The 24,368-nt window shown below is 60.1% G+C and overlaps 2 protein-coding genes and 1 long non-coding RNA gene across 12 annotated transcripts in view; 2 read left to right on the top strand and 1 right to left on the bottom strand.

Moving 5' to 3' along the window:
* The window catches only part of SBF1 (SET binding factor 1), a 34,463-nt gene extending 19,346 nt beyond the window's left edge, over positions 1-15,117 (top strand). For 2 of the 4 annotated variants that reach the window (XM_031941227.1, XM_031941226.1), the window contains 17 exons: positions 85-224; positions 318-525; positions 5,420-5,616; positions 5,811-5,951; positions 6,811-6,888; positions 7,188-7,375; positions 7,458-7,631; positions 8,399-8,500; positions 8,662-8,847; positions 8,941-9,067; positions 9,171-9,301; positions 9,384-9,614; positions 12,972-13,079; positions 13,164-13,375; positions 13,805-13,892; positions 13,994-14,125; positions 14,216-15,117. In XM_031941227.1, the coding sequence (XP_031797087.1) occupies positions 85-224; positions 318-525; positions 5,420-5,616; positions 5,811-5,951; positions 6,811-6,888; positions 7,188-7,375; positions 7,458-7,631; positions 8,399-8,500; positions 8,662-8,847; positions 8,941-9,067; positions 9,171-9,301; positions 9,384-9,614; positions 12,972-13,079; positions 13,164-13,375; positions 13,805-13,892; positions 13,994-14,125; positions 14,216-14,314 (2,542 nt within the window). In that variant the 3' untranslated portion in view covers positions 14,315-15,117. The remainder of the gene's footprint in view (positions 1-84; positions 225-317; positions 526-5,419; positions 5,617-5,810; positions 5,952-6,810; positions 6,889-7,187; positions 7,376-7,457; positions 7,632-8,398; positions 8,501-8,661; positions 8,848-8,940; positions 9,068-9,170; positions 9,302-9,383; positions 9,615-12,971; positions 13,080-13,163; positions 13,376-13,804; positions 13,893-13,993; positions 14,126-14,215) is intronic. The other 2 variants (XM_031941229.1, XM_031941228.1) reach the window with 1 other exon arrangement.
* A 1,810-nt stretch (positions 15,118-16,927) lies between these two features.
* LOC116419696 lies at positions 16,928-17,595 on the top strand. The gene is made up of 2 exons (XR_004229988.1): positions 16,928-17,213; positions 17,295-17,595. It is a non-coding gene; the product is annotated as an uncharacterized LOC116419696 (long non-coding RNA).
* The window catches only part of PPP6R2 (protein phosphatase 6 regulatory subunit 2), a 116,216-nt gene continuing 109,428 nt past the window's right edge, over positions 17,581-24,368 (bottom strand). For 6 of the 7 annotated variants that reach the window (XM_031941231.1, XM_031941230.1, XM_031941233.1 and 3 more), the window contains 5 exons: positions 24,043-24,208; positions 23,740-23,828; positions 22,388-22,610; positions 18,030-18,254; positions 17,581-17,765 (listed from right to left, as the gene is read on the bottom strand). In XM_031941231.1, coding sequence (XP_031797091.1) covers positions 17,714-17,765; positions 18,030-18,254; positions 22,388-22,610; positions 23,740-23,828; positions 24,043-24,208 — 755 coding nt within the window. In that variant the 3' untranslated portion in view covers positions 17,581-17,713. The remainder of the gene's footprint in view (positions 17,766-18,029; positions 18,255-22,387; positions 22,611-23,739; positions 23,829-24,042; positions 24,209-24,368) is intronic. The other variant, XM_031941235.1, reaches the window with a different exon arrangement.

The raw sequence follows: 24,368 nt of genomic DNA, 5'->3' as shown, positions 1-24,368 counted from the left end.
GGCACACTGGTCCGTGGGTCTGTGTGTATCTGTCCCCCCGGCTCTTGATACCTGACGCCCGCCTGCTTCTCCTCCTCCATGTAGGACCCTGTCACGAAACCTAGTGAAGAATGCCAAGAAGACAATTGGCCGCCAATACGTTACTCGGAAAAAGTACAATCCCCCCAGCTGGGAGCAGCGGGGTCATCCTGTGCCCCCCGAGGATCAGGAGGATGAGATCTCAGGTCCCTGGGGCTGGAGGGGCGGGGAGCGAGGCCTGGTCCTCCCGTTTTGGCGCCTCGGTTCTCTCCCCGGTGACCCTGCTCTCTGCCCCGCAGTGTCCGAGGAGCTGGAGCCTAGCACCCTGACGCCAACCTCGGCGCTGAAGCCCTCGGATAGGCTGACCATGAACAGCCTGGTGGAGCGGGCCTGTTGCCGAGACTACCAGCGCCTGGGTCTGGGCACCCTCAGCAGCAGCCTGAGCCGTGCCAAGTCTGAGCCCTTCAGGGTCACGCCCGTCAACCGGATGTACGCCATCTGCCGCAGGTGAGCTCGGGGCCTGCTCGACCTCTGTTGGGGGAAGGGCAGAGGACCCGGGGGGGCACCATGGCCTCTTCCACCTCAGACACATGAAAAAACGGAGGTGGAGGGCCGGGGTCACCCAGGGAGGACCCAACTCCTCCCCTCCAGGGCAATGCTGGGGAAAGTGTCACGGGTTGGGCCAAGAGAAGGCAGATGGGTAAGGGGCTCAAATGTGGTGGCAGTGGGATGGAGGATTGGGAAGAGATCCCTCAGTGGAGATAAGACAGCTGGAAAAAGCCGGTCAGGGAGCTGGCACTCAGGGCACTGGGAGAGAGACAGCATCAGCTTGGGTCTGGGATTCATGGCGTGAGACCCCCCTAGAACAGGGGAGCGGGTGGGGAGAAGGGCCAAGAGAGAAACAGCCCCAGGGGGTGAGCGGTCAGAGAGGGAGTTGTGGGCCGGTCTAGGCTCTGGAAAGGAAGCTTGGCACAGGAGGGGGAGGCCTGCAGAAAGCCTGGGGCTGAGGGGGGGCTGGTGAAGTTTGGGCTCAGAGACCGGAAGCACTGGGAGCCAGCCCTTGGGGTGCTGATGAGGGAGTGAGGGCGGGGAGAAGGACGGAGCTGAGGGGGCAGCTCACCCCCGAGAGGCAGGAGGACCAGGGACCCACGTGGCCACTCTGCACACAGGCCACAGGCGAGGTGCTGCTTATGTCCCTCAGGGACTGTGTGGAAGGGAGGTCGGTCGTCGTCCTCGTGGGCATCCAGCAGATGCCTAGAGGCAGGGCCCGCCCGCTGTAGCCGGATCGGTCTCGGAGGAGCCACGGCTGCAGGGCAGCAGAGCGGGTCCGGGCGTCTTAGCCCATGCCGGGCTGGTCTCTGCCTCAGCAGAGTCTTCCTTGGCCAGAGTCTAGAGGTTGGGCTGTTTGGCGTGGCAGCAGCCCCTTTTGTGTGGGTAGCCACAGATGGCTCCGAGGTTGGTCGTTGGAGTTTGCGTTTATTGTCCAGGGGGCTTGTGGTACCACAGTGGAGAGGGAGTAAGACCTTTCTGGCTACGTGATCTTTCAGCTCTGTCTGCCGCAGTTTCTTCAGCCGTAAAATGGGCATCATCATAGCACTCCCAGAGTTAATATTCCCTAGGAATAATATAAAACAGTTATCACAGAGTTCTTTTAAAAATTGTTAAGAGAATTTTATTTTTTCCCCAATTACAAATCAAGACAATTTTCAGCATTGGTTTTTTTACAAGATTTTGAATTCTGCACTTTTTCCTCCCTTCACCTCTTCTGAAGGTGGTAGGCCTTTTGATATAGTTTCTACATCTGCTTTCACGTAAAACAGATTTCTGCATTAGTCTCAGTTGTGAAAGAAGAAACAGATCAAAAGGGAGGAAAAAAAACAAAAAAGAATAAAATGAGAAAAGGAAGCTTCGTTCTGCATTCAGTCATTGTTGCCTTTACTGTGTACAAGGTTTTCCTGGTTTTGCTCATTTCACTCTGCATCAGTTTGTACGAGTCTTTCCAGGTTTTTCTGAAATCTTTGGGCTACAGACCTACCAGTGGTATTGCTGGATCAAAGAATATTATGTGGGCATAGTCCCAATTGCTCTCTGGAGTGGTTGGATCACATCACAACTCCTCCAGCAGTGTATTAGGAGTCTCGCAGTTTTCCTACGTCCTCTCCAGTATTTATCATTTCCTTTTTTGGGATCACATTACTCTGACAGGTGTGAGGTGGTACCTGAGAGTTTTTAATTTTGTACTTCTCTAATCAAAACTACAAGTAGAATACCCCTTCACATGCCAATAGATAACTTTAATTTCTTGATCTGATACCTGCCTGTTTATACCCTTTTGACTGTTTGCCATTTGGAGGAATAGTTTGTATTCTTGTAAATTTGACTTTCTTCTCTCTATATCTGAGAAATGAGGCCTTTATCCTAGATACTTACTGTAAAGATGATTTCCCAACTTTCTGCTTTCCTTCTAATGTCGGTCGGTTGCATTGGTTTTCTTTGTGCACAATCTTTTTAATTTACTCAGAATTATCTATTTTACATTTTGTAATGCTCTTCCTCTCTTGTTTGGCCATGAGCCTGTAACTCACTTAACTTCTCTTTTAAGTTAAGGTAGGGGCAACTTCGTGGTGCAGTGGATAGAGCACCAGCCCTGAACTCAGGAGGACCTAAGTTCAAATCTGGCCTCAGACAATTAACACTTCCTGGCTATGTGAGGAAGGAAGGAGAGGGAGGGAGGAAGGAAGGAAGGAAGGAGAGGGAGGGAGGAAGGGAGGAAGGAAGGAAGGAAGGAGAGGGAGGGAGGGAGGGAGGAAGGGAGGAAGGAAGGAAGGAGAGGGAGGGAGGAAGAATGAATAAATTTGGATGCTGTATCACCTGCTGTATTTATGTTTAGTATGTTGTCTACGGTACTATTTAGTTTCCTTCCATGTCTCTTTTAATTAGGTCTGGTTTTGCTTTTGCTTTGTTAGGATTAGGATCGCTACCTCTGCTTATTTTAGTTCAGCTGAAACATAAAACAGTCTGCTCCAGCCCCTTACCTTTACTCTGTGTGTCTCTCTGCTTCAAGTGTGTTTCTTGTAAACAGCATATTGACAGTTTTTTGATCCACTCTGTTTTCTGCTTCTGTTTGATGGGAGAGGTCACCTCATTCACAGTTCTAATTACTAACCGAATTTCCCTCCATCCTATTTTTCCTCCTGTTTGTCCTCTCTCTCCCTTCACCCTTTCTCTTCTTGACAAGTGTTTTCCTTCTGTTTTCCGCCTCCCTCAATCTGTTCTCTCTTCTGTCAGTCTCCCTCCCACACCTCTTTACTTAATCTTCTCCCCTCCTACTTTCCTATTAGGTAAGATGATTTCTGTATTCAAATTATACTGTGTATTATTTCCTCTTTGGGCCAATACTGATGAGAGTGTGGTTCAAGCAATGCTTTCATCACTCACCCTCTTCATTCTGATCATTCTAATAATTCCTCCACTCTTAATAGGTTCATGACGCCTCTTCATGTGAAATAATTTGCCCCACTCTTCCTCTCCTTTCCTCTTTCTCATCCCTTAATTATTTTTATGTCATTTGTTCTCTCTGTCTTGTATATGTATATTCCTTCTAGCTGTACTATTAACAGTACAATTTTCAAGAACTACAAGTATCATCTTCCCATGTAGGGATGTACAGTTCAGCTTCATCAAATCTCTTATGTTTTATTTTCCCTTTCCCCCTTGTAGGTTTCTCTTGAGTGTTGATATTGGTGATCAATTTTTGGGGGGAGTTCACTTCTGGTCTTCTACTTAGGAAAGCTTGAAATCCTTTTATTTCATGTCATTGAATGATCTTTTCTTTTCCCCCTTAAAGTATTAGGCTTAATTTATCTGGGCAGACGATTCTTGTCTTGACTCCTTTGCCTTACAAAATATCGTGTTCCATGGGTTCTGAGTCTTTACTACTACAGCTGTTAAGTCCTATGTAATTTTGATTGTGGCTCCCCAGTATTTGAATTGTTTCTTTCTGACCACTAGCAGTAGTTTTTCCTTGATCTGATAGTTCTAAAATTTGGGTATAATGTTCCTTTGAGTTTTTATTTGGGGCTCTCTTATCTGAGGTGACGAGTGGATTCTTTCGGTGCCTATTTTGCCGTCAGATTCCAGGATATCAAGCAGTTTTCCTTGATAATTTCTTGAAAGATGCTGTCCAGGTCCTCCTTTTGACTGGTCAGGCTGCTTATGTCAAGCCATGGCCCTGACTGTTTACCTTGTGTGGTCCTGACATTGCACAGTAGACCCTTGCCAACCTGAGAGGGTGGGGTGGGGTTGGCACTGCTGGGGGATGTAGGGGTATGTCAGCTTACCTGATGCTGAGCTGGGGTCCCAGTGCTGATGTCTAGTCCATGCTGAGCCTGGTGGTCTAGCTGTGGTGACTCTGTTTGCCCAGAGCTCTGTTGAAGCCTTGGTGGTCCTTGAGCTGGACTTGGCGGGGGCCAGTGTCGGCCAGCTCCACTGTACTGGGGCTTGGGATTTTCCCCCGATTTGCTGAAGTGGGCTTGCTGCTGGTTTGCTGGGACACTTCCTCTCCTGGACTGTGTTCCCCTTTTAACCAAGTGCGAGACCCCAACTTTCACTCCATCTTTGCTGGCTCTCACCACAGACGTTCTTAATAAAGACAGCTTTCCTTCCTCATTCCTGCCTTCTTCCCATGGCTTTTCGGGATTGGCAGAAATGTCAAAGGTACTGTTCAGATGGCTGAGTGACTTGAATTCCCAAAGGTGGGAGTCATGAGGGAGGTGGAGAGTGGGATTCAGTAGGGCCAGGTCAGGGGCCAAAGGCTCAGGAGAAGAAGGGAAGGTTTTTTTAGTGTTCAGCCTTCTAGGTCACCTTCCAGGCTGGGGAGAAAAGAGAGAGGGTCCCAAATAAGGCCAATGGCTGGGGAAATGGAGTGGGTCGGGGCCCCGGCTATCACTGGGAAGCCAGGTGGCCAGCTTAGGACCAGAATGCCACGGCAGTCATGGGGAAAAGACGGGGGTTTTGGTTGGCCACCAGACCGTGAGGCGGTCCCAGAAGCCCCGTGTATTCTGACTGTCTTGGAGCTTGGACAAGGGCACGATCGCCCTTCTGCCTTCTAGCTGCACCCCGTGAACTTGCTGACAAGATCCAGGCTGGGGGTCCTCGTTCTAGATCAGGACATGGAGAATAGAAGGGCAATAGGAATGGGAGGAGGAGAGCCGGCAACAGGGTAGTGTTGGCAAAACTGGAAGGGGCTGCAGGGGGGCTTGGCCCCAGAGGCAGAGCAAGGAGAAGCAGGGGAAGGTCAAGAGAGGCAGGAAAGGAGAACGTGCTACAAATGCATAGGAGCCCCCTGAAGGGAAGCCCCTGGAGGCCGGACCCCGAGCCTCTGCCTCTTTTTGGCCTCCAGCTACCCAGGGCTGCTGATCGTGCCCCAGAGCATCCAGGACAACACCCTGCAGCGCATCTCCCGCTGTTACCGGCAGAACCGCTTCCCTGTTGTGTGCTGGAGAAGCAGCCGTTCCAAGGCGGTGCTGCTGCGCTCAGGCGGCCTGCATGGCAAAGGAGTGGTGGGGCTCTTCAAGGCTCAGAATGCACCTTCCCCAGGTGACGCGGGGCCCTCCGCCCCCCTGCCCCCATGGCTCCCCGGGGCTCGGCCTGCTCTCACACCTTGGGGACCCTGAGCCATCCCACCCTGCCCGGTGTTGGGGGGGGGGGGGGCCCTAAGGAGGAGTTCTGCCCACCAGTGGGAGGACCTCAGGCTGTTCCTCAGACCCCTGTGCCTGCTCTCCCCCTCCCAGGCCAGTCACAGGCAGACTCCAGCAGCCTGGAGCAGGAGAAGTACCTCCAGGCAGTGGTGAGCTCCATGCCCCGCCACGCCGACGCCACTTCCGGGCGCAACACTCTGAGCGGCTTCTCATCCGCGCACATGGCGAGTCACGGTGAGTGCCGCGGCATCCAGCAGCCCAGCCGGGGCTGAGCCAGAAAGGAGGCCCGAGTAGGGGGACTGGGCTCTTGCTCTGTCCCGTACCCCAGCAGTGTGCCCGGTATGCCGCGGGTGCTCATGAGGGCAAAGAGTGGGTCTGGGGATCTTCTTTGCCCAGCGGTTGGCTCCTGTGGCATGAGGTGATGCGGCATTTGTTAGGATTGCTTTTGTTTGACTTAACCCCGAGGGGGGGGGGATGTGGTAAAAGGGAAGAAGGGAGGACTCTCTCAGGGAGCCACGAGGAGGCATGGGGGCCGGAGGATCCTGGGCCTGAGAGTGACCGCAACCGTCCATCAGGGTGCCTGAAGTGTGGTCCACTTAGCAAGGAGGCTCTGGCGTGGGCCTGAGGGCCAGGGACCCAGCAAAGGGAGGGGGGTGAGCAGAGGCGTGGCCAGCGGGCACTGGGGGCACTTGGTGGGCAGGGCTGGTGAGATCTGGGGAACACCAGTTTGGGGGGGCCAGGTCATCTGGCTTCCACTTCTCCTGACCCCTCCTTGGCGCAGCCTGTTGAGTTTGGAGCCTTCATCCCCCCCGGGGGCCCCAGCATCCTCATCCTGCCCATCCCAGCAGGAAGGGCTCCTGCCCCCCAAGTTTACAACGTAACCAAGGGGTTGAGGCTGCCCCAAGTCCGCGGCCTTCGCAGAGGAACCAGACGGCGTCCGGGAGGAGCGAGGGCTTCCTCGGGCTGCGTGCTGCGCAGTCGGGGGAGGAGAGCGGGGGGCGCCTGGGACCTCCCCGGCTCGCCAGGCTGGTGTTCCTAATCGTGCTGCTCGGGGGTGGGGCCTGAGTCTTCTCTTTGTGCTGTGCCCCCCCAGCACCCAGTCCCAGAGCCAGGGTCACCACTCTGTCCAACCCCACGACAGCATCAGTCACCAGACGGACCGCTCCCCGAGGTACCGTAAGCCCCGGGCACTAACTCTGCCTGTGTCCCCCTCACCACCCCAGGCCATTAACCCGTCCCTGCCCCCCACCGAGCCGCAGACGCCCGGCGTGAGTGCCAAGGGCGCAGGCCCTCGTGGGGGGGCACCCCGCCCCCAGCCCGGCGCCAGCTCCGAACCCCGTGGGGCCCCCTCAGGCATTCACATAGTTGTAGCTGCGACGGCCCCTTTGGAAGGCCCGGCCGCCCCGTTTCTGAGGTAAGTGGTGGACGCAGCGGCCCCGGCGGCCCACTCAGCCGGCTCTCTCCCCACAGGAAAATGGGGCAGCATTCGGGCCGGCGGCCGCAGCAGTGGGTCCAGCCTGGCTGTGGATGTGGGCTCCAGGCTGGCGGGCAAGGACTTGCTGGGGCCCCCCCAGCCCAATGGGGCCCCCTCAGAACCGGGCTTCCTGCGCCCCCAGCGGGCGGCCCTCTACATCATCGGCGACAAGGCCCAGCTCAAGGTGCCCTGGGGGGCGTGGCGGGCAGGACCGAGGCCGGACCACTCGGCCCCGCCCCTCACGGGCCCTCCTCTGCCCCTCGCAGGGTGTGAGGCCGGACCCCCTCCAGCAGTGGGAACTGGTGCCCATCGAGGTGTTTGAAGTGAGGCAGGTCAAGGCGAGCTTCAAGAAGCTTCTGAAGGCCTGCGTGCCCGGCTGCACCGCCTTGGAGCCCAACTCCTACCTGCGCTCCCTGGAGGAGTCGGAGTGGCTGAGCCAGGTCTGCCCGGCGGGGTCTCTTCCCCCCCCCCCCCACTGAGACATGGGACGCCGTGTGTGCTGTGGGGGCAGGGACCCTGGCATGGCGGGCTCACACTCGGAGCCCTCGGTCAGGAGGCAGACACGTGGCCGTTGGCCTCTGGGAAGAGCCGGGTGGCCCTGTCGTGGGGGCAGGGGGGAGGATGTAGTATCGACAGAGATGGGGCAGGGGGGACTTGGCAGCTGTGCCCCGTTGTCTGCTCTGGGCCTGGAGCTCTGGATTCGGATGCTCCCGCTCTTACCGGCCACAACGAAGGCCCCTCCTGCTCGAGGGCCGCGACCTTCTGAGCAAGACCTTTGGCTAAATCTCAAGAATCTCCTTTCAGTTCTGCCAGCCTAGAGATGCCGGCGTGGCTGGGGGGGGAGGGGGCACCCCCAGTGAGATGGGACGGTCGGGAAGGGGATCCTGTCATGGGGAGCTGCCCGGGAAGCAGCAGAAAACCCTGGATCGGGAAGGGAGGGGAGACGGCTTCTGAGCCAAGGAGGCACAAGTTAGATTGGCCTTCCAAGGGGGGAGAGGCAGAGCTGGGGGGAGCCCGGCGTCTTGGGCGCTGCTGCCCTCTGGAGCACGCCATCCATGCTCGCTGTCTTCCCCAGTCCCCCGCCCCCTCTTGGGACGGCTGTGGTTGTGGGGAGACCACTCCTGAGGACCAGGGCCGGTGTCGGGGGGGGGGCGTGGTGGGCCGGGTGCCCGGGGTGCCATCAGGCCGCGTCTCTGCCCTCCTCCAGATCCACAAGCTGCTTCAGGTGTCCGTGCTGGTGGTCGAGCTGCTGGATTCGGGCTCCTCCGTCCTTGTGAGCCTGGAAGATGGGTGGGACATCACCACACAGGTAAAGCGGGTGTGTGTGTGTGTGTGTGTGTATGAGGGCATGCATGAGTGTGTGTGTATGAGGGTGTCTGTGTATGAGTGTGTGTGTGTGTGTGTGCGCGTGTGTGTGTGTGCGTGCGCGTGCATGTGCCCACGCCTGTGCTGACACAGGGGCGGGTGCAGGTGGTGTCCCTGGTGCAGCTGCTCTCGGACCCCTACTACCGCACCCTGGAGGGCTTCCGGCTCCTGGTGGAGAAGGAGTGGCTATCCTTCGGCCATCGCTTCACGCACCGGGGGGCCCACACGCTGGCGGGCCAGAGCGGCGGCTTCGCCCCCATCTTCCTGCAGTTTCTAGATTGCGTGCACCAGGTAGGGGCTTTCCGAGGCTGACCGGGGGGCGCTGGGTGGGGGAGGGGACCCTGCCCGTGACACCCCCCACCCCCCCCGTGTCCCGCCCGCCAGGTGCACTTGCAGTTCCCCATGGAGTTTGAGTTCAGCCAGTTCTACCTCAAGTTCCTCAGCTACCACCACGTGTCTCACCGCTTCCGGACCTTCCTCTTGGACTCAGACTATGAGCGCATCGAGCTGGGTGAGGCTGGGGGTGGGGGCTGTGGGGGGCAGCGGAGCCGGGGCAGGGGGGCAGCAGGGGGTGGGCAGCGCTGCGGGGCTGAGCTCCCCCTCCCCCCCTTTAGGCCTGCTGTACGAAGAGAAGGGCGAGAAGAAGGGCCAGCAGGTGTGTAAGTCCGTGTGGGAGTATGTAGAGAGGCTGAGCAAGAAGACGCCCGTGTTCTACAACTACATGTACGCCCCTGAAGACACAGAGGTGAGGGCTCGGGGGTTGGCGCGGGGGCCCGGGGCCTGGGGACCCGCAGACGGGCAGCATGGCCCCTCCTCCTCCCCTGCAGGTGCTGCGGCCCTACAGCAACGTGTCCAACCTGAAGGTGTGGGACTTCTACACCCGGGAGACTCTGGCCGAGGGACCCCCCTACGACTGGGAGCTGGTTCAGGGCCCCCCTGAGCCCGTGGAGGAGGAGCGGCCCGATGGCGGCGCCCCCCAGAGCAGGCGCCGCGTCGTCTGGCCGTGCTACGACAGCCGTCTGCGGGCCCAGCCCGACGCCATCTCGCGCCTGCTGGAGGTGAGCGCGGGGTCCTCCCGGCTGTGTGGCGAAGGGCAGGGGGTCCCGTGGGAACTCTGGGGGGGCGCCGGAGGAGGAGGGGCAGCTCCACACCCGGAAGGGCTTGTCCATTAGGGGCGCCTTCAATGAAACACAGATCCACAAATAAGGGGAATAATGCATCTGGAGAGGGGGAAGAGGAGAAAGAGGAGGGGACGCAGGTGGGCTTCAGGTGCTGGGCTAGTGTCTACATGGGAGGGGGACTCACCTTGTTCTGGGGCTCGAGGGCATCGAGGATGAGGAGCCCTCTGAAAGTGGGGCGGACTTCTCCCGGAGGGGAGGGGTGGGGAAGGCAGCGCGTGTGTGGTTGCGTGTGCGTGTGTCAGCGCCGCGTGTTCGCATCTGCACGTTAGCATGTGCTTGGGTGTGTTTGCAGGTGTTTGTGTTGGTGAGGGGGCGGGGAGGGAGGAGACAGGCAGGTGCCCCACTCAGGAGGGGCAGGCTGATGTCCCTCCCCTGGGCTCGGGCCTGTGACCGTATGGCCTCGCGGCTGGGTGAAGGTGCCTCTGGGAGGCTGCCAGAGGAGCCTGAAGAGCAGGGCGGACCGGGAGGGCGTGGGTCAGGCAAAGGGAAGTCTGGAGCCTCAAGGCAGTCTGATGGTGGCCGTGAGGTTCCAGGCTGTGGCCCCGTCAGAGTGCGCCGCAGCTGGGCAGCCTGGGACCCCTAGGGTGGTGCTGCCTTTCTGGCCAGGGGGGGCGTGGCCGGCATCCCCTCGGCCACCGGATAACGTGCCTGGGGGCGGGGAGGAGCCGGGCAGGACTTTAGTGCCCATGGCCTGTTGAGGGGGAGGGGATGGAGTGCCCGTGGTAGCCCCCCCCCAAATAGCCTTATGGGGGCTTCCTGCTTCAGAGAGGCGGAGACTCCCCCGGAGCTCCGGCGAGGCCGTCTGTGCCCCGTGGGCGAGTTCAGAGGGGGACGAGCATTCCGTTTCCAAAGGGCCCCCACTCCATCTGCAAGTGGGAATGTCCTGTACCACCGAGGTGCGTCACGAGCACAGAGCTCGCTCGGCGCTGGGACTCTTGCCTGGCGTCCATCCGCCTTCTCCCGGCACCATCTGCCCTCCCTCCCTGCTTCCACCCTTCAGTCTCCAGAGGAAGTGGGAGAACCCAAGCCTGCGCCCCCAGGGGCAGGGGGACAAGATCTCACCCCCCCCCTCACTGCAGAATGAGCACTGGGCCCTCCTCTGCTCCTTGGGGGGTCCCCTGTAAGCCCCCCGCCTGGCCTCCAGCCCCACCCTCCCCTCCCCTTCCCTTCCTGGCCTCTGTGGGCCAGGCCATGTGGCCAGCACTCCTGGGGAGAGGGGCCCTCAGATTGTGTCATCCCAACCCCCAAGCTCCCGGCCTCGCTCTTCCCACTCACAATGAGGGGCCCCAGCCCCTTTGGTTGACCTTTTGGCTCAGGCTTGGGGGCCTTCAGCATCCCCTTGATCTGCGGCATCCAGATCCATGTGCCTGAGCCGGGCCAAAGGCAGACCCCTTTCTTAAAGCCCTTAACAACCCTGCAGTCCCCCCACCCCCGTGGTCTGTTGGCGCTCCAGACCAAGCATTAGGCGGCCCCGCCTTCCACATCCTGGTCTTGGAAAGTGGATTTTTTTGGATGCAACACTAAGGTTTTGAATTTACTGATTCAGTCTCCTCTGCAGTCAAGTACCACGTTAACACTTTTCAGTATATAGGTATATATTTTTTCTTTTTAACATTTTAACATTCATTTTAAACTTTAGAGTTTCAAATTTTCTCTTCCTCCAGCCCTTCCCCCACCACTTGAGAAACCCATTATACACGTGGAGCCGTGCAAGACATCTCCACGTTAGCTAGGTTGCCAAAAAAGAAAAAAGCAGGAAACTTAAAGGAAGCAAAAAAGTCCAATTCAGCGTGCACTCGGAACCCGTCTCTCCCTCTGGAGGCAGGTGGCGATTTTCATCCCGGGGCCTTCTGGCTCGTCTCAGAGCCTTGTGGGGCTGAAAGGAGCAAGGTCTTTCCCGGGACCGCGACGGCAGTGTCGCTGTTACCGGTTACTGTGTTCTCTGGCTCTGCTCACTCCACTTTGCATCCTCAGCCGCTGGGGGTCCTCCCAGGTTTTTCTGAGAGCATCCTGCCTTCTATTTCTTAAGCAGGACAGTCACTCGCCACGGCTCGGTCAGTCGCTCCCCGGCCGGTGGCTGTCCCTCAGTTTCTAACCTTTGGCCATCACAGAGAGGGCTGCTCTATGAACTCACACTCCTCTGGGACTTTTTCCTTTTGCTCTGATCTCTTTGGGATCCGAATCCGGTGCTGATATTGTGGGTCAGAGGCAGGCACTATTGTATCATACCATATCGTTAGATCAGATCTTAGTCTAGTGTATTATGTTATATGTTAACATATAATATGTTATGCTAATACAACACTAATGTTAACATATAATAATATATTAATATATAACAACATATTGTCTTACTATATAATAATATATTATATTCTAACCCTTTGGGCCTAGTTCCAGATTGTCCTGTGGAACGGTGGGATTGGTTCACAAGCCTGCCAGCCCGGGGCTTTAGTGGTCCACTTTTCCCACAGCCCCTCCTCCATAGGGTCACTTTCCTTTTCTGTCTTATCAGCCAATCTGCTGGGTTTGAGGGGGTACCTCAGAGGGCTTCTGATTTGCATTTCTCTAATCTAATCTCATCTGGAGAATGACCGGCGCCTCCTTTAGTTTCTTGGTTTGAAAATCGCCTGTCGGGATTGGCCGTTTGTCAGCCGGGGAGCAGCGCGCTGCGTGGTGGAGGATTGGGGTTCCCGGCCTAACCCATTTCTCCTGACGCCCGGCAGTGACCACTGCCTGGGGCCCTCCCAAGTTGTTGGTGTTTGAGGCGCGTGTGTGTGAGAGTGTGAATGTGAGTGTGGGGGGGGGGGGGTTAGCCCAGAAAGGACTCCTGCTCACTTATGCCCCACACACCCCATGCCCTTCACATACCCACCCCCCACATCCCTTATATATCCCCCTTAGCAGAAAGGATGCTCAGGGCTAGAGATCTAGCAGCCTCAGAGATGACATCACAGAGCCGGGGGCGCAGGACGGTGGAGGGTCTGTAAGTCGTGCAAAGAGAAGATTGAGCTTTTAACCCAGAGGAGAATCCTGGGAACTGGAAGGTGCCCCTGCACTGTCTGGTTTATCTGGGGCCTTCCGGGCTCAGATGAAAGCTTGGCCTTTGCCCTGACCCTGGTCTTGGCTCCTCCTGCCATCCGGGATGTATCCCTGCCTCCTGACCCTGAGCTTTTCTACAGAAGCCTCCCTTACTTCCCCATTCCTGCCCCCAACTGAGACCTCTGTTCCTAGGAGCTGCAGCGGCTGGAGACGGAGCTGGGCCGGCCCTCAGAGCGCTGGAAGGACACATGGGACCGGGTGAAGGCCGCCCAGCGCAGCGAGGCCCGCCAGGACGGGCGGGTATGGGGAAGGGTCCAGGGCAGGGGCAGGGGGAGGGCAGCACAGGGGCAGCCCCCCTGAGGCCGGCTCTCTCTCCTTCCCCAGAGCACCCCCAGCTCCCTGCTGATGTCCAGCGTGTCCCATCACCGCCGCTCGCTCGGGGTTTACTTGCAGGAGGGGCCCGTAGGCTCCACTCTCAGCCTCAGCCTGGACAGTGACCAGAGCAGCAGCTCCACGCCCTCCAGCGGCCGGCAGGCCGCCCGCCGAAGTACCAGCACCCTGTACAGCCAGTTCCAAACTGCGGAGAGTGAGAACAGGTGGGTGTGCAGGGTGGGGGGGCAGACCCCGAGGAGTTCGGACAACTCCCAGAATCCTGGCGCCATCATAGGCATTATCACAGGGGCCTTCACGGACACCATCACGGGCCTTTATGGGCACCTTCTGGGTTAGAGGACAGCTGGGATAGAGGGTCTGGGTCCAGAGCCCCAGGGAGCCCTGCTTCCCCGGTTTCACCTGTGCCCAGAACCCCTGGGGGGCCCCCCTTTTGTTTGTCGCTCCAGCAGGCGGGACTGTGCCCCCGGGTGTTTGTGTGAGGCTGGCACAGCTGCCCCCGTGGATGTGGGGTTGCCTCGGTGCCCAGGGCCTGGTGTGTGGTGGGCACCATCATGCTGTTGTGGGCAGGGGAGCCTGGGGGGGGGAGGGGTCCGCCGTCACCGACCCCAGGCTCCGCCTTCCCGTCGGCCTAGGTCCTACGAGGGCACCCTCTACAAGAAGGGGGCCTTCATGAAGCCTTGGAAGGCCCGATGGTTCGTGTTGGACAAGACGAAGCACCAGGCAAGGGGGCGGGGCAGGGCGATGGGTGTGGTGGGCCAGGCCCTGGGGGTGGGGCAAAGAACCCGCCAGTCACATGCGCTTTTCTGCCCCCCCCTCCCCAGCTGCGCTACTACGACCACCAGGTGGACACCGAGTACAAAGGGGTCATCGACTTGGCAGAAGTGGAGTCGGTCACCCCCGGGACCCCCACCATGGGCGCCCCCAAGACGGTGGATGAGAAGGCCTTCTTCGACGTAGGGCCCGGGCTTGGGGAGGGGGGTCGGGGTCGGGGTGGGGGAGGGGGGGGAGAACCCCGTCTAACGGGAGCCACCGTCCCCACGCAGGTGAAGACCACGAGGCGGGTTTACAACTTCTGCGCCCAGGACGTCCACTTGGCCCAGCAGTGGGTGGATCGGCTCCAGAGCTGCCTGTCGGATGCCTGAGCCAGACGGGGACCCCGGAGCTCCCGGCGCCCGCGCCCCCTCCCCCTCCCCGGCCCAGCCTGGGCTCCTCCAGGGTTGGACTTGAGCTTCCAGTCGTTACAAACCACTATAGGGGCCCAGGGGGCAGGGCCATCCAGTCTGCCCTTGTTTACAGGCCCTGCCCTCCCGGGGCATCCAACAGTATTGGGATTCCGCACCGGGGATGGGGGGGCCCCACAGAGCGTTCCCCCACCCACCCCCAGCCTCAGCACTTGACTTTGTACATAAACTCCGGGGGCGTTGGTCCCCGTGATGTCCTGACCCTCACCCCGGGGCAGGGCCTACTCAGTGAGCCCCCCCCCCCCCCCACTCCCAAAGACCTAGAGCCGGACTGTGCTGGGCCCGGGGCCCCCCGGGGTGGGCCGTGGCTCAGCGTGGCCTCTCTCCACCCGCACTGCCCCCCAGGGCAGGCCCGCGGGTCTGTCCCGGGCCCACCTTCCCCCCTGACTGTAATTTATTGCTGGTGTCAGGACTGAGGCGCCCCTGCCTGTGGAGACAGCCATGGTACAGTTCCCTGCCCCCAGCTAGACTCCCAGGGGGTGGGGGGGGGGGTCGATGGTCACCCGGGTCCTCGAAGTGGGTTCTGTAAATAGCCCGACCCTGTGGCAGGACTGCGGCCCAGTCACTCGTGTAGATTCTGTTCACCCCGGTCTGTAAATGTGTCTGGCCCCGGCCCCCGGGCCCCCCTACGTATTGTGTCTAGAACAAAGGATTATATAAAGAGAGAACTAATGGAATTTAATAAAAAAGAAGGCTTCCTGCTCTCTGAGCGCCCCTTGCCCTGGGCCACACCGGGAGGGGGGAGGCGGGGCGGCCGGACAGGGCCCCGCCCATGTGTCTCCCCTAGTGGCCTCCAGAGAGAGCTTCCGCTGCCACAGGAGGGGGCGCTCGGCTTAGGTCATGGGGCGGGCAGGATTCGGGTCTCCCCCTCTAAAAAGTGCCTCCAGGGATGGCTCTAGTTCACTCCAGGAAGAGGCGGCCTTGCCCAGGAGGGGCTCCTGTCATTACTCAGCTGGGAACAGGCGGCAGGGAGGGGCTGGAGATCCTGGGGGGTGGGGCTGGAACAGGGATTATGCAAAGCAAGGAAAATGTATGGGAAGGCCTTGAACACCTGGGAAGGCTGGCCAGCTGTCATGGCAGCCAGGTCTGTGGGGCAGAGCACGGGGGTCCTGTCTCGGGACCTACTAGTGGGGCTCCATCTGCACCCGAGGGCCACTGGGGAAAGCCAGCTTTGGGACCAGAGTGCCCCTGGACCAGGCTAGTGGGGCAAGGATGCCCACGGCAGCCCACCCAGACCCAGAGGTTTCCAGGGAAGGAGAGCAGGGGGGGGGCCTCGGATGGGCTCGTGCTGGGGGTGGGGGCATTTAGAGGACTCTGCTCCCCACAGGACCGTACGGGACCCTGGAGCTCTGGGACGCTTGTGCGAGGATCTGTAGGTCAGAAGGGCCCCCTGCCAGCCCGCCCTCCCCCAGGCCCAGCAGGTTTATTGTGGGAGGCAAGGGCCGCTGGCTCTCTCCGAGGGAACCCACCCGCCCCCGGCCGAGCGAGCGCAGGCGCGCGACAATTTACACTCGGGGCCATTTCAAAGTGTACATGTGATATGTTTACCAGGATTTTAAAGATATTGGCATCTAGTCAGCAAATCAAAGACCAAGGAACAAACGTTCAGTGTGGGAGGTTAGAACCTGGCTCCCCTGCCCGGGTGGTGGCCAGGGGCTGGTGGGGGAGGGAGCCGGAGGCAGCAGTGGGGAAGGGAGCTGGCCCTGGAGGCTGCCGAGGGTCACATCGGCCCTGGCTTGTCCCAACCCCAAGCAGCCACAGGGCACAGGCCCCTGCCCCTAACGCCACTAGCTGGCTCTGGGGGTGGGCGGGGCTCTGGATCCCAGGGAAGCTCCCCACCCCCTCCAAGAACCAGGGCAGCTAGTCTTGTCTACAGCGGCCATCTCGAGGGTGCTGGTCACTGCCCCGGGCCGGGGGGGCCACTAAGCTCATAGCTGCAGCCTTGTGTATTCGGGGGGGGGGGGGGGGGGGGGAGGGGGGGGGATTCTTGGGGCTCTCCTTGGCAGGAGACGCCTTCTGGGAAATCCCAGGCCACCTCCCGGCCCCAGCTAAGCCTTCCCTTCCCCGGCGCGGCCATCTCTCCCTCGGCCCGAGCTCCCCGGCTCTGCCCTCTCTCCGGCGCACCACTGGATTTCTTAAAACTGGCTGCCCAGAACCGCCGGCCTAGGGACTCCCTCTCTGCGCCTCCTGGGACCGGGTCAGCTCCCATGGCTGCTGGGTCGTGCTGGTGACGTGGCGAGCTCCGAGCCCACTGGACCCCCAAACTTCCCACCGGCAGGGCACTCCCGCGGGCTTTATGTTGGGGTGCATCGTTTTCCATTTCTTCTTGGAGGTTTCATCCGCTTCAGCCCGGGACCCTGGGGAATCTGGGAGCCTGCCCTGCCGGTTCCAGCCCTGGGCCTCCGGGCCTCCAGAACACGAGCAGCATGGCCGGAGCCGGGGAACCCCCTCTCCCCTTGCTTGGGAATCCTATGCCGGAGGCGGGAGCGAGGGGGGAAAGGGGAATAGGGGTTGGGGAGGGGCTAGGGGCAGAGTCCAGGGCTTGGGCCTCAAGGCCGCAGCAGATAACAAAGTGCAAAAATGTGGCTGTTCCTGCATCCATTAAAAAACATGAATAACAAGAGGCCAGAAAACTGCTCACAGATCTCCTGTCGCCAAGTCCACGAGGGCCGGGGCCCATGCAGGCCGGGGCCCATGCAGGCCGGCCCCCCGGCTCCCCGGCGGCTGTTCCTGAGGCGGGCCGTCCTTTCTCCGCGTTTCTGAGTCCTCTGCGGGCCATCTCCTCCCCAGCTGCTGAGGGGTGAGCGTGGGGCGGGAGGCTGGGGGCGGCCGGAGGGGGCCGGAGCGGCTAGGGCCCCACGGTCTACCTTCCTCCCTGCAGCAACACCCCCCCCCCCCGGGGGAGCTCGGGCTCCCTCCGTCTCTCCCATGAGGCTTTATTGCTATACGGGGGCGGCAGGTGCGCTCAGTGACCCCCCGGCCCGAGAGAGGAGACAGCGGAGAAGCTCGGCACTCGGGGAGCGGCTGGGGCGGCGGCGGGGAGAGGAAGCAGGCTGGTCTCGGTCCGGGCGCCTCCTGTGCTACACCAGACAAGGCGAACGTCCTTGCCCACGTTCGCTAAGAAAGGTTCCCTCGTGGCCGCCGCCTCACTGGTCCTGACCACCAGCTTTACCAATGCAGCATTTATTAAAAAATAAAATTAAAATAAAAAACCAGACCATTTGCATCACCAGGTAGTTTTCTTGCCTAAGTGGAAGCAGCCCGGCCTCAGGGAGACGTGGCCTGAGGGAGGCAGCAGCATCAAGCAGGGCCATTTAACGTGGCTTCCGGAGAAGGGGGCGTCTCCTCTTTCCTGCACCGGTGGGGGGGAAGAAGGGGACGGCTTTTAGAATGCAAGGTCCGGGGGCCGCTGGCCGGCCGGAGATGCTGCCCCCCCCAAACTCACTCCTCGGGGCGGCTGGGGGCCACGGGCGAGCCACTCCCACACCGCTGGGGGCCTCTGAGGGGGCCAAGGCCTCCCCGCTTACCGAGGCAGCCCCCACCCCCCAGGCCCAGAAAAGCTATGGCGGCCCAACCCCCACCCACCCACCCATCCATCTGAGACTCCCCGTCTCACCTGTCTTTCGTCATCGTTTCCCCGGCGGCCGCAGCGGCCATCGTCGCTACCGCGGAGACGGTGGCTGTAAGGACGACCGAGGTGGCCACCACAGGCAAGCTCGCGGAGGCTGCTGAGGCCGGACTGACGGCGGCGGGGCTCCGGGGCTCCGGGGTGGGCTGCGAGGCACTGGGCGCCCCCTTCTCTGCCGCGGGCAGCTTGTGGATCAGCAGAGGCTCCGCGTCGCTGCAATGAGAGGGCAGAGCTCCGTTGGTACCGGCCCCCGCCTCGGTCTCACTCAACAGAGATCTCTGGAAGCATTCTTAGCTCCACCAAGTGCAATCGTTCCTGCCCCCCAGAGCATGCCTGGGACTGGGGCAGGGACCCCCGAGGCCCTTCCTGGGACCATTTTCCAGAGGTTTCCCCCTTTCCTTCCCCCACCTCCCCTGCTGCCCCAAGGCCTTTCCCGGGCCCGGCCTCTCCACAGGGGGAATTTCTCTGCCCCATTTCTCCCTCATTCACTTCTTCCTGCACTCTCCCTTTCCCTCCCAGCGGGAGGCTCTCTGCCAGGACCCCCAACCTGGCCACCCTCAGCCGGTCCCTAGCCATCCTCTAGCATCAGGTGCTTTACCCCCTCGGGTGAGAATTCAGACCCCAGAAATGTGGTCTAGGCGACCTTCGCAGGTCAGCTCTGGCATGCCCCTGGGCCCCTGGGCATGCCCAGGCCGAGAAGACCCTGGAAGCTGAGGAAAGCGGCAGCGGGACTTGGGGTGGTCCTGGGGGTGGGGTCTCTCCCGAGCAGCTCAGCAGCAAGCGGATGGGGCAGGCGGGGAAAGGCGAGGGGGGAGGTAGGGACGGCACCTCCTCACTGCTGGCCATGACTGAAGCAGAAGTGTAACTGAGCTGGGCATCAGCTATGCCCTCCCAGCAGCAGAGCCAGGCTTGCTCCATCCCCGCCAACTCTCCCACGGGCATGACTGTCACAGGCCAATGAACTGCTCCTGTGCCCCCCCCCCCCCCCTACAACGACCTGTCCTTTCCCGAGTTTCCGGGACCTCTCCCAGCACACCAGGTCACAGGACAGTCGCCCAGCTGCCGCTGTGAAAGCCCTCTAGGGCAGGGTCCCCGGTCATCTTTCCGGCTTCCCATTTCCTCCCCCCACCCCCCCCCACCCCCAGCTCATCCCTCCACAAGTCACTTCCTACAAAGTTTCCCAATTCCCCGAAGCAGCATAAATGACGTTCCCAAGTCAGAGGTGACAGCAACTCCCGCCTGGGCAGAACAGTTGCTGGGGAGGGGGAGAGGGGGCTGACTTGCTCCCCACTGCTGCTTCCTGGCTTGCCCCACACCGCAGGCTGCCTAAGGCTGGTGACCTCGCCTTCTCCAAAGCCCAGTGGGCTCCCCTGGGGAACCTGAGTATCTGTGGTTGGGCAGGATTCTGCAGCTACCTGGCTGAGCTGCTGACCCAGGGCCTGCTCCCTTTGCCCACCTGACCTGGGCTCACACCCCCTTCCTGTTGGTGCCCCGAGCCCGGCCCCGGCTGTGGACAAAGGAAGAGCCGCTCACAGACCTTCCTTCCTTCCCAGCTTCCTCTAGAACACTCGGCACCTGAACCCGGGTGCGGCAATCTCCAGGACAAAAGGAAGGATTTGGGCCTCAGGAGAGGGCAGCACCCAGAAAACAGGAGGGGGAGAAAGGCCCGGGCCTTCCCACCCCCCGCTGCCACCCCAGAGAGGAAATGCAATGGGGCAGACCCCCCAAGTGCCCTGAGAGCGGGCCCCGACCCAGGGGAAGGGCCCCCGTGGCCCTGAGTGGCCCCAGGTTTGGGAACACTGTCGGGGACTGGGATCCCAAGACTGGGGAGGTCTGGTCAGAGCCGGGGCCAAGGCCTGTGTTTCTGTGTCTACATGCCGTGCCATGTGTGTGGGGTGGGGTGCGTGCGCACTTGTGCTGGTGTGTGTATGTGGGGGTGCGCGTTGTGGTGTGTGCACATGTGCAGTGCGGTGTCTCAGCAGCGCACACCTTGAGGCCTCGGGGCCGCCCCTCTAAGGCCTGGGTGGACAATGACGGCTTTTTAGGGAAGCCTTTAAGCAGCTTGAAGGGGCATTGGTAAGATGAGGGGAGGGGAGAGGAGGGGATGGGCCAGTCTCCTCTCTCAGTGCCAGCCACAGGAGAGCCTAGAAAAACTTCATTCTCCTCCAGGGAGCAGGCAAAGGTGTCACTTTAATGTGGATCTGTGCTTTTAAAAAAAGGGCCCCATGCCCAGGCCTTCCCCTAAGATCCACCTGTGGGAAGAGCACCTGGGAAGGAAGAGGTGGGACGGGGCCCTGGGCACGGGGACACTCACAGCAGGACTTGTTTTCTGACAGTAAAGAACTGGCAACCAAGTGGGTGCCGCTGATCAGGAAAGAGCTAAAAAATGACAACTCTGGTTCAAAGATCAGGCGGGATATGGCTGCGCCGCCAGAAACAAGGGACTCGAAGGCTACAAAGACGTCCACGAGGGTGGGGGGTTGATGGCAAAGGAAGCGGGAGGAAGGGTCAACCACGGGCCGTGGCGGCATCGGGGTGGAGCCCCAAGCAAAGGTGACATTGTCAGGACAGGAGCCGAGGCAGAGGCTGGCAGCCAGGCGCCGGCAACGGGGCAGGAGACAGACATTCATCAGTCTCCCGGCCTGGTTTTTTCCCTTCTCTGATCCTTGGGATCCCTAGTAGCTTACTGGTGGGAAGGGGAAGGAGACACTGGAAGCTGAGCTGATGCCTCGATAGAACCAGGCAGACCCAACTGGGTTCTGCACGAGGGCCCGGCCTGCCCATTCCTAGGCATCTGGCGAGCTGGCCCTGGCTCTGACTGGGTCTGAATTCCAGGCCAGAGGGGACTTTCTCTTCAAGAAAAATGAGGCAGGAAAGACTAGGAATGAAAATCCCCCCAGCCCGTGCCCCTTAAGGACAAACACCCAGTGCCAGGGCCTCCTCTCATGGGGCCCCCTCCTCCTCCTGAGCTCACTTAGGAGCTTTTGAAAACAGGATTTCATGGGGGCTGTCTGACCACAGGCTGCTCTGCATGACCCTCCCCCATCGCCACGGTCCTCAGGAGGCTTCCTCCTCCACTCTGGGAGGACACAGCCAACAGCCTCTAATCCTTTTCGCTGCGGGTCCCAGAGCAAGTTCGCTGGCACAGCAGCTCAAACACAGGCTCCGGGTCAGAAGGACTGGGGCAGTGGGCACTCAGCCCGCCTCAGCTTTCCCAAGTACCAAACGGGGACAACAGCAGTGCCCTTCCAGAGCTCTTCTGAGGATTGTGAGGCACTATTACAGTGTCTGGCACACAGTAGGTGCTTATTAAATGCTTATTCCTCTTCCCATCTCCTAAATACTGTTCACAGAGTTCAAAGTGAACACGTGCAATGATTTCCCCACAGACACAAGCTAGAAGCTGCTTGTTGCCACAGCGACACTTGCTTCATCTTGGGCTTGCACAAAAAAGCAGTTCTAAGATGAGGGCCCTAGAGCTGAAAGGGCCCCAAGGGTCAGCCCGGTCCACGTGCACGTAAATGGAGTGTTGGAGGCACCGTGGGGACTGACACACCGGGGCCCTGGCCCTGCCTTGCCAGGAGCCGGGCTCGAAGCCTGGAAGCTTGGGGTATTCCTGGAGATCCCCACTGTAGCCCCCCATCTCAAGGAGCTGGGCTTTAGCAAGCTTATCAGACGGCCGATGAGGCCCCTCAGCCACCTTCCCCAGCAGCCGTCAAGCTCGGCTCGGAGGGGCCGCATCGGGCCTCCCTGCTCCCGCCTCCTACTCGAGGACTCCTGGGACAATCCCCATTCCCAGGCCTTCTTCCCCATGTCCAAGGCCTCCCCATTCATCCTTGACCTCACCCACTTCCCCAAATCGGACCAAGGGAGGAGCTGAACCCCAGAGCACTAGTCTGGCATCTTTCCTGATTTGGGAGGGGAACAAGGGGAGAGAGGGCCCATGTTCTCTAACTGCCACTTGCAGTCCCTGGGTCGGCTGGGCAAGGGTTGGCAGCATTTCTGAGGGCCCTACCCAACACTGAAGCAGCAGCCAGAGCCTCAGCCTCCCCCCAGAACCTCCGAGGCCGCCTCAGGTGCAGGGTGGGCGCCCACTGTCCTGATCGCTTCTGAAAAATCACCCTTGAAATGGTTTCTTTGGCGAGTAAATATTCAAGTCCACCCCACGCCAGGACCAGGCCAGGACCAGGGCGGAGCCCACTCCTTGAGCATCTCCTGCTCTGTGTGGAACATGGGATGGGGAGTGTGGGCCCAGCCCAGGCCCCCTCCCAGTGCTGGGAAAGTGGGCGCTGCACCCTAACTAGCATGCCCTCTGAGCCCGCCCCTCAGCCTGCATCCTCCTCTACCTGCTCGAGACGGCCTTCTCCTTCTTGGCGTCCATAGTCAGCTTGAGGCCTTCCTGCCCAGACCCAGGGCCCACGGTTTCAATGATGATACCCGCTTTCTTCTCCTCTTCCTCCTCATCTTCCTCCTCGCTGTCTGAGCCACCCGAGGAGCTGCTGTCAGAGGCCACCAGGGGGGCCTTCCTTGCCACACATACATTCCAGACGCAAGGAGCAGCCGGGCCGACTGCAAGGGAAGGGGAGAAGTGGTCACTCTGAGGCTGTGGGGCCCTGGCCACTCGGCACCCAAGCCTGCTGGGACAGCCCCCCGCCATGATGCTCTAGGCCCATTCAAACCCAGAGCAATCTGAGCTGGGCCGTCTTTTGTGAGATGTGCAGGCCCAGGGCACTCAGGTCCGAGGCAGAGGTCCAGACTCACCCACGTTCCTCAATCCCTCACACTCACACGCTACCCCAGCCTTTCTGGGCAGGAGGCCCAATGTTGGGGGGGGAGGGGAGGGACAGAATCCCTCCTCCCTGGGAGGGCCTACTAGGCCTCCCATAATGCAGGTGGACCCTCAGGGGACCGGAGAACTGGCCCTAAGGCATCTTGGGCCTCTGCCATTCTCTGGAGCTGGCTGAAGGCCTGAGAACACCCACTTTAGGATGTGAAGTTTATGGTTTTAGCTCTTGGACATTTTCATTTCCTGAGTAACTGTCTGGCTGGAGTGACCCGTGCTTTCTGTTTGCAATCAGGAGGTTCCTGAGGACCCGGCCGCAACCTTGAACCTCTTGGGTCAGACCAGCAGAGGTCTGCTTTCTATGCCCACCCTGGCGGCTGCAGTGGCTCAGGACCCAGGAGTCCCTCGGAACCTTTCTGGCACCCAGGCTTGGCCCCCTAGCACTGGACCTTTTCCCCCAGTTTTTTGATTTTGCTTCTTTTGGCCCATGGGTCACCGAGAATGCACAGAAAAGTCTCAAATTTGTAAAGATTAAACCCAAGCATTTAAAAAGCAGCCAAGCTGTGAGCCACTTCTTAGCTCTCCTGAGCCCCAGTGTCCCCTCCTTCAACCTAGAGGATCTAGGCGAATTCTACTTGGGGATCTCACTTGGGAGTCCCATCCACTTCGGAGGAGCTGGGAGCCCGGCCCCGTGCCCCTACAGCTCAGTGGCATCAGTTGACCAACGATTCTGCCAGTCTTCCCGCTGACCAGCTCACTTAGGAGCAATGGTGCGAGTGCTTTGGGAGGTTGGTGCCGGGGGCTCTGTGTGAGCCTGTGCCGGCCCTTGCCACCAGCCCCACTTGCAGCTTCCCTGTGTGCCGGACAGCCCCCTGCCCTATCCCTGCCTCCCCTCCAAGCTCTAAGGCCACTCACAGCTCTTGTCCTGGCTTGGCTTGGGCTTTCCCTCCGAAGTGCTACTTCCTGTGTCCACGGGAGAACTGCATCGAGGACCTGATTCCGAGCTGGAAAACAACCAGGGGTGAGTCTGGCAGCAGCCGGGGCCCGGACTGCCAAGTCCCTAATGCCCGGCACATGCCACTTTGCAGACCTTCCCAATAAGGCTCCATGAGAAGCCCCGAGAACAAGGTGTGCAAGCGGTGCACAGTGTCCGGCCTCCCCCGAGCCCCTGCCTTCTTCCTCCAGCTGAAAGGGGCCCTCCCGCCTGCATTTCCTTACCAGCAGAAAGACTGGAAGTCTGTGAACTTCGCCCAGCCTTTTTCCTCTGAAGTGGCGGTGTCCGGAGCGGCTGCATCCCACACACGGGAACCGATGTCCATGGCCACACCTGAGGGAGGGGGCTTTGAATTTACTGGCTCATCAAATACAGCTGTCCATCCAGAGCCTGCAGAGGAAGGGGGAGGGGGAGGGAGGGAGGAAGAAGAAGGGGGAAGGAGGGGGGAAAGAGGTAGGAAAGAGGGGGGAAAGAGGTAGGAAGGAGTGGGGAGAGAGGTTGGAAGGAGGAGGGAAGGAGGGAGGAGGGAGGTTGGAAAAGGGAGAAGGGA

The sequence above is a fragment of the Sarcophilus harrisii genome, chromosome 5, assembly GCF_902635505.1.
Source record: "Sarcophilus harrisii chromosome 5, mSarHar1.11, whole genome shotgun sequence".
Taxonomy (NCBI): Eukaryota; Metazoa; Chordata; class Mammalia; order Dasyuromorphia; family Dasyuridae; genus Sarcophilus; species Sarcophilus harrisii.
The sequence above is the reverse complement of the archived record's forward strand: the minus strand, read 5'-3'. Positions and strand labels throughout refer to the sequence as shown.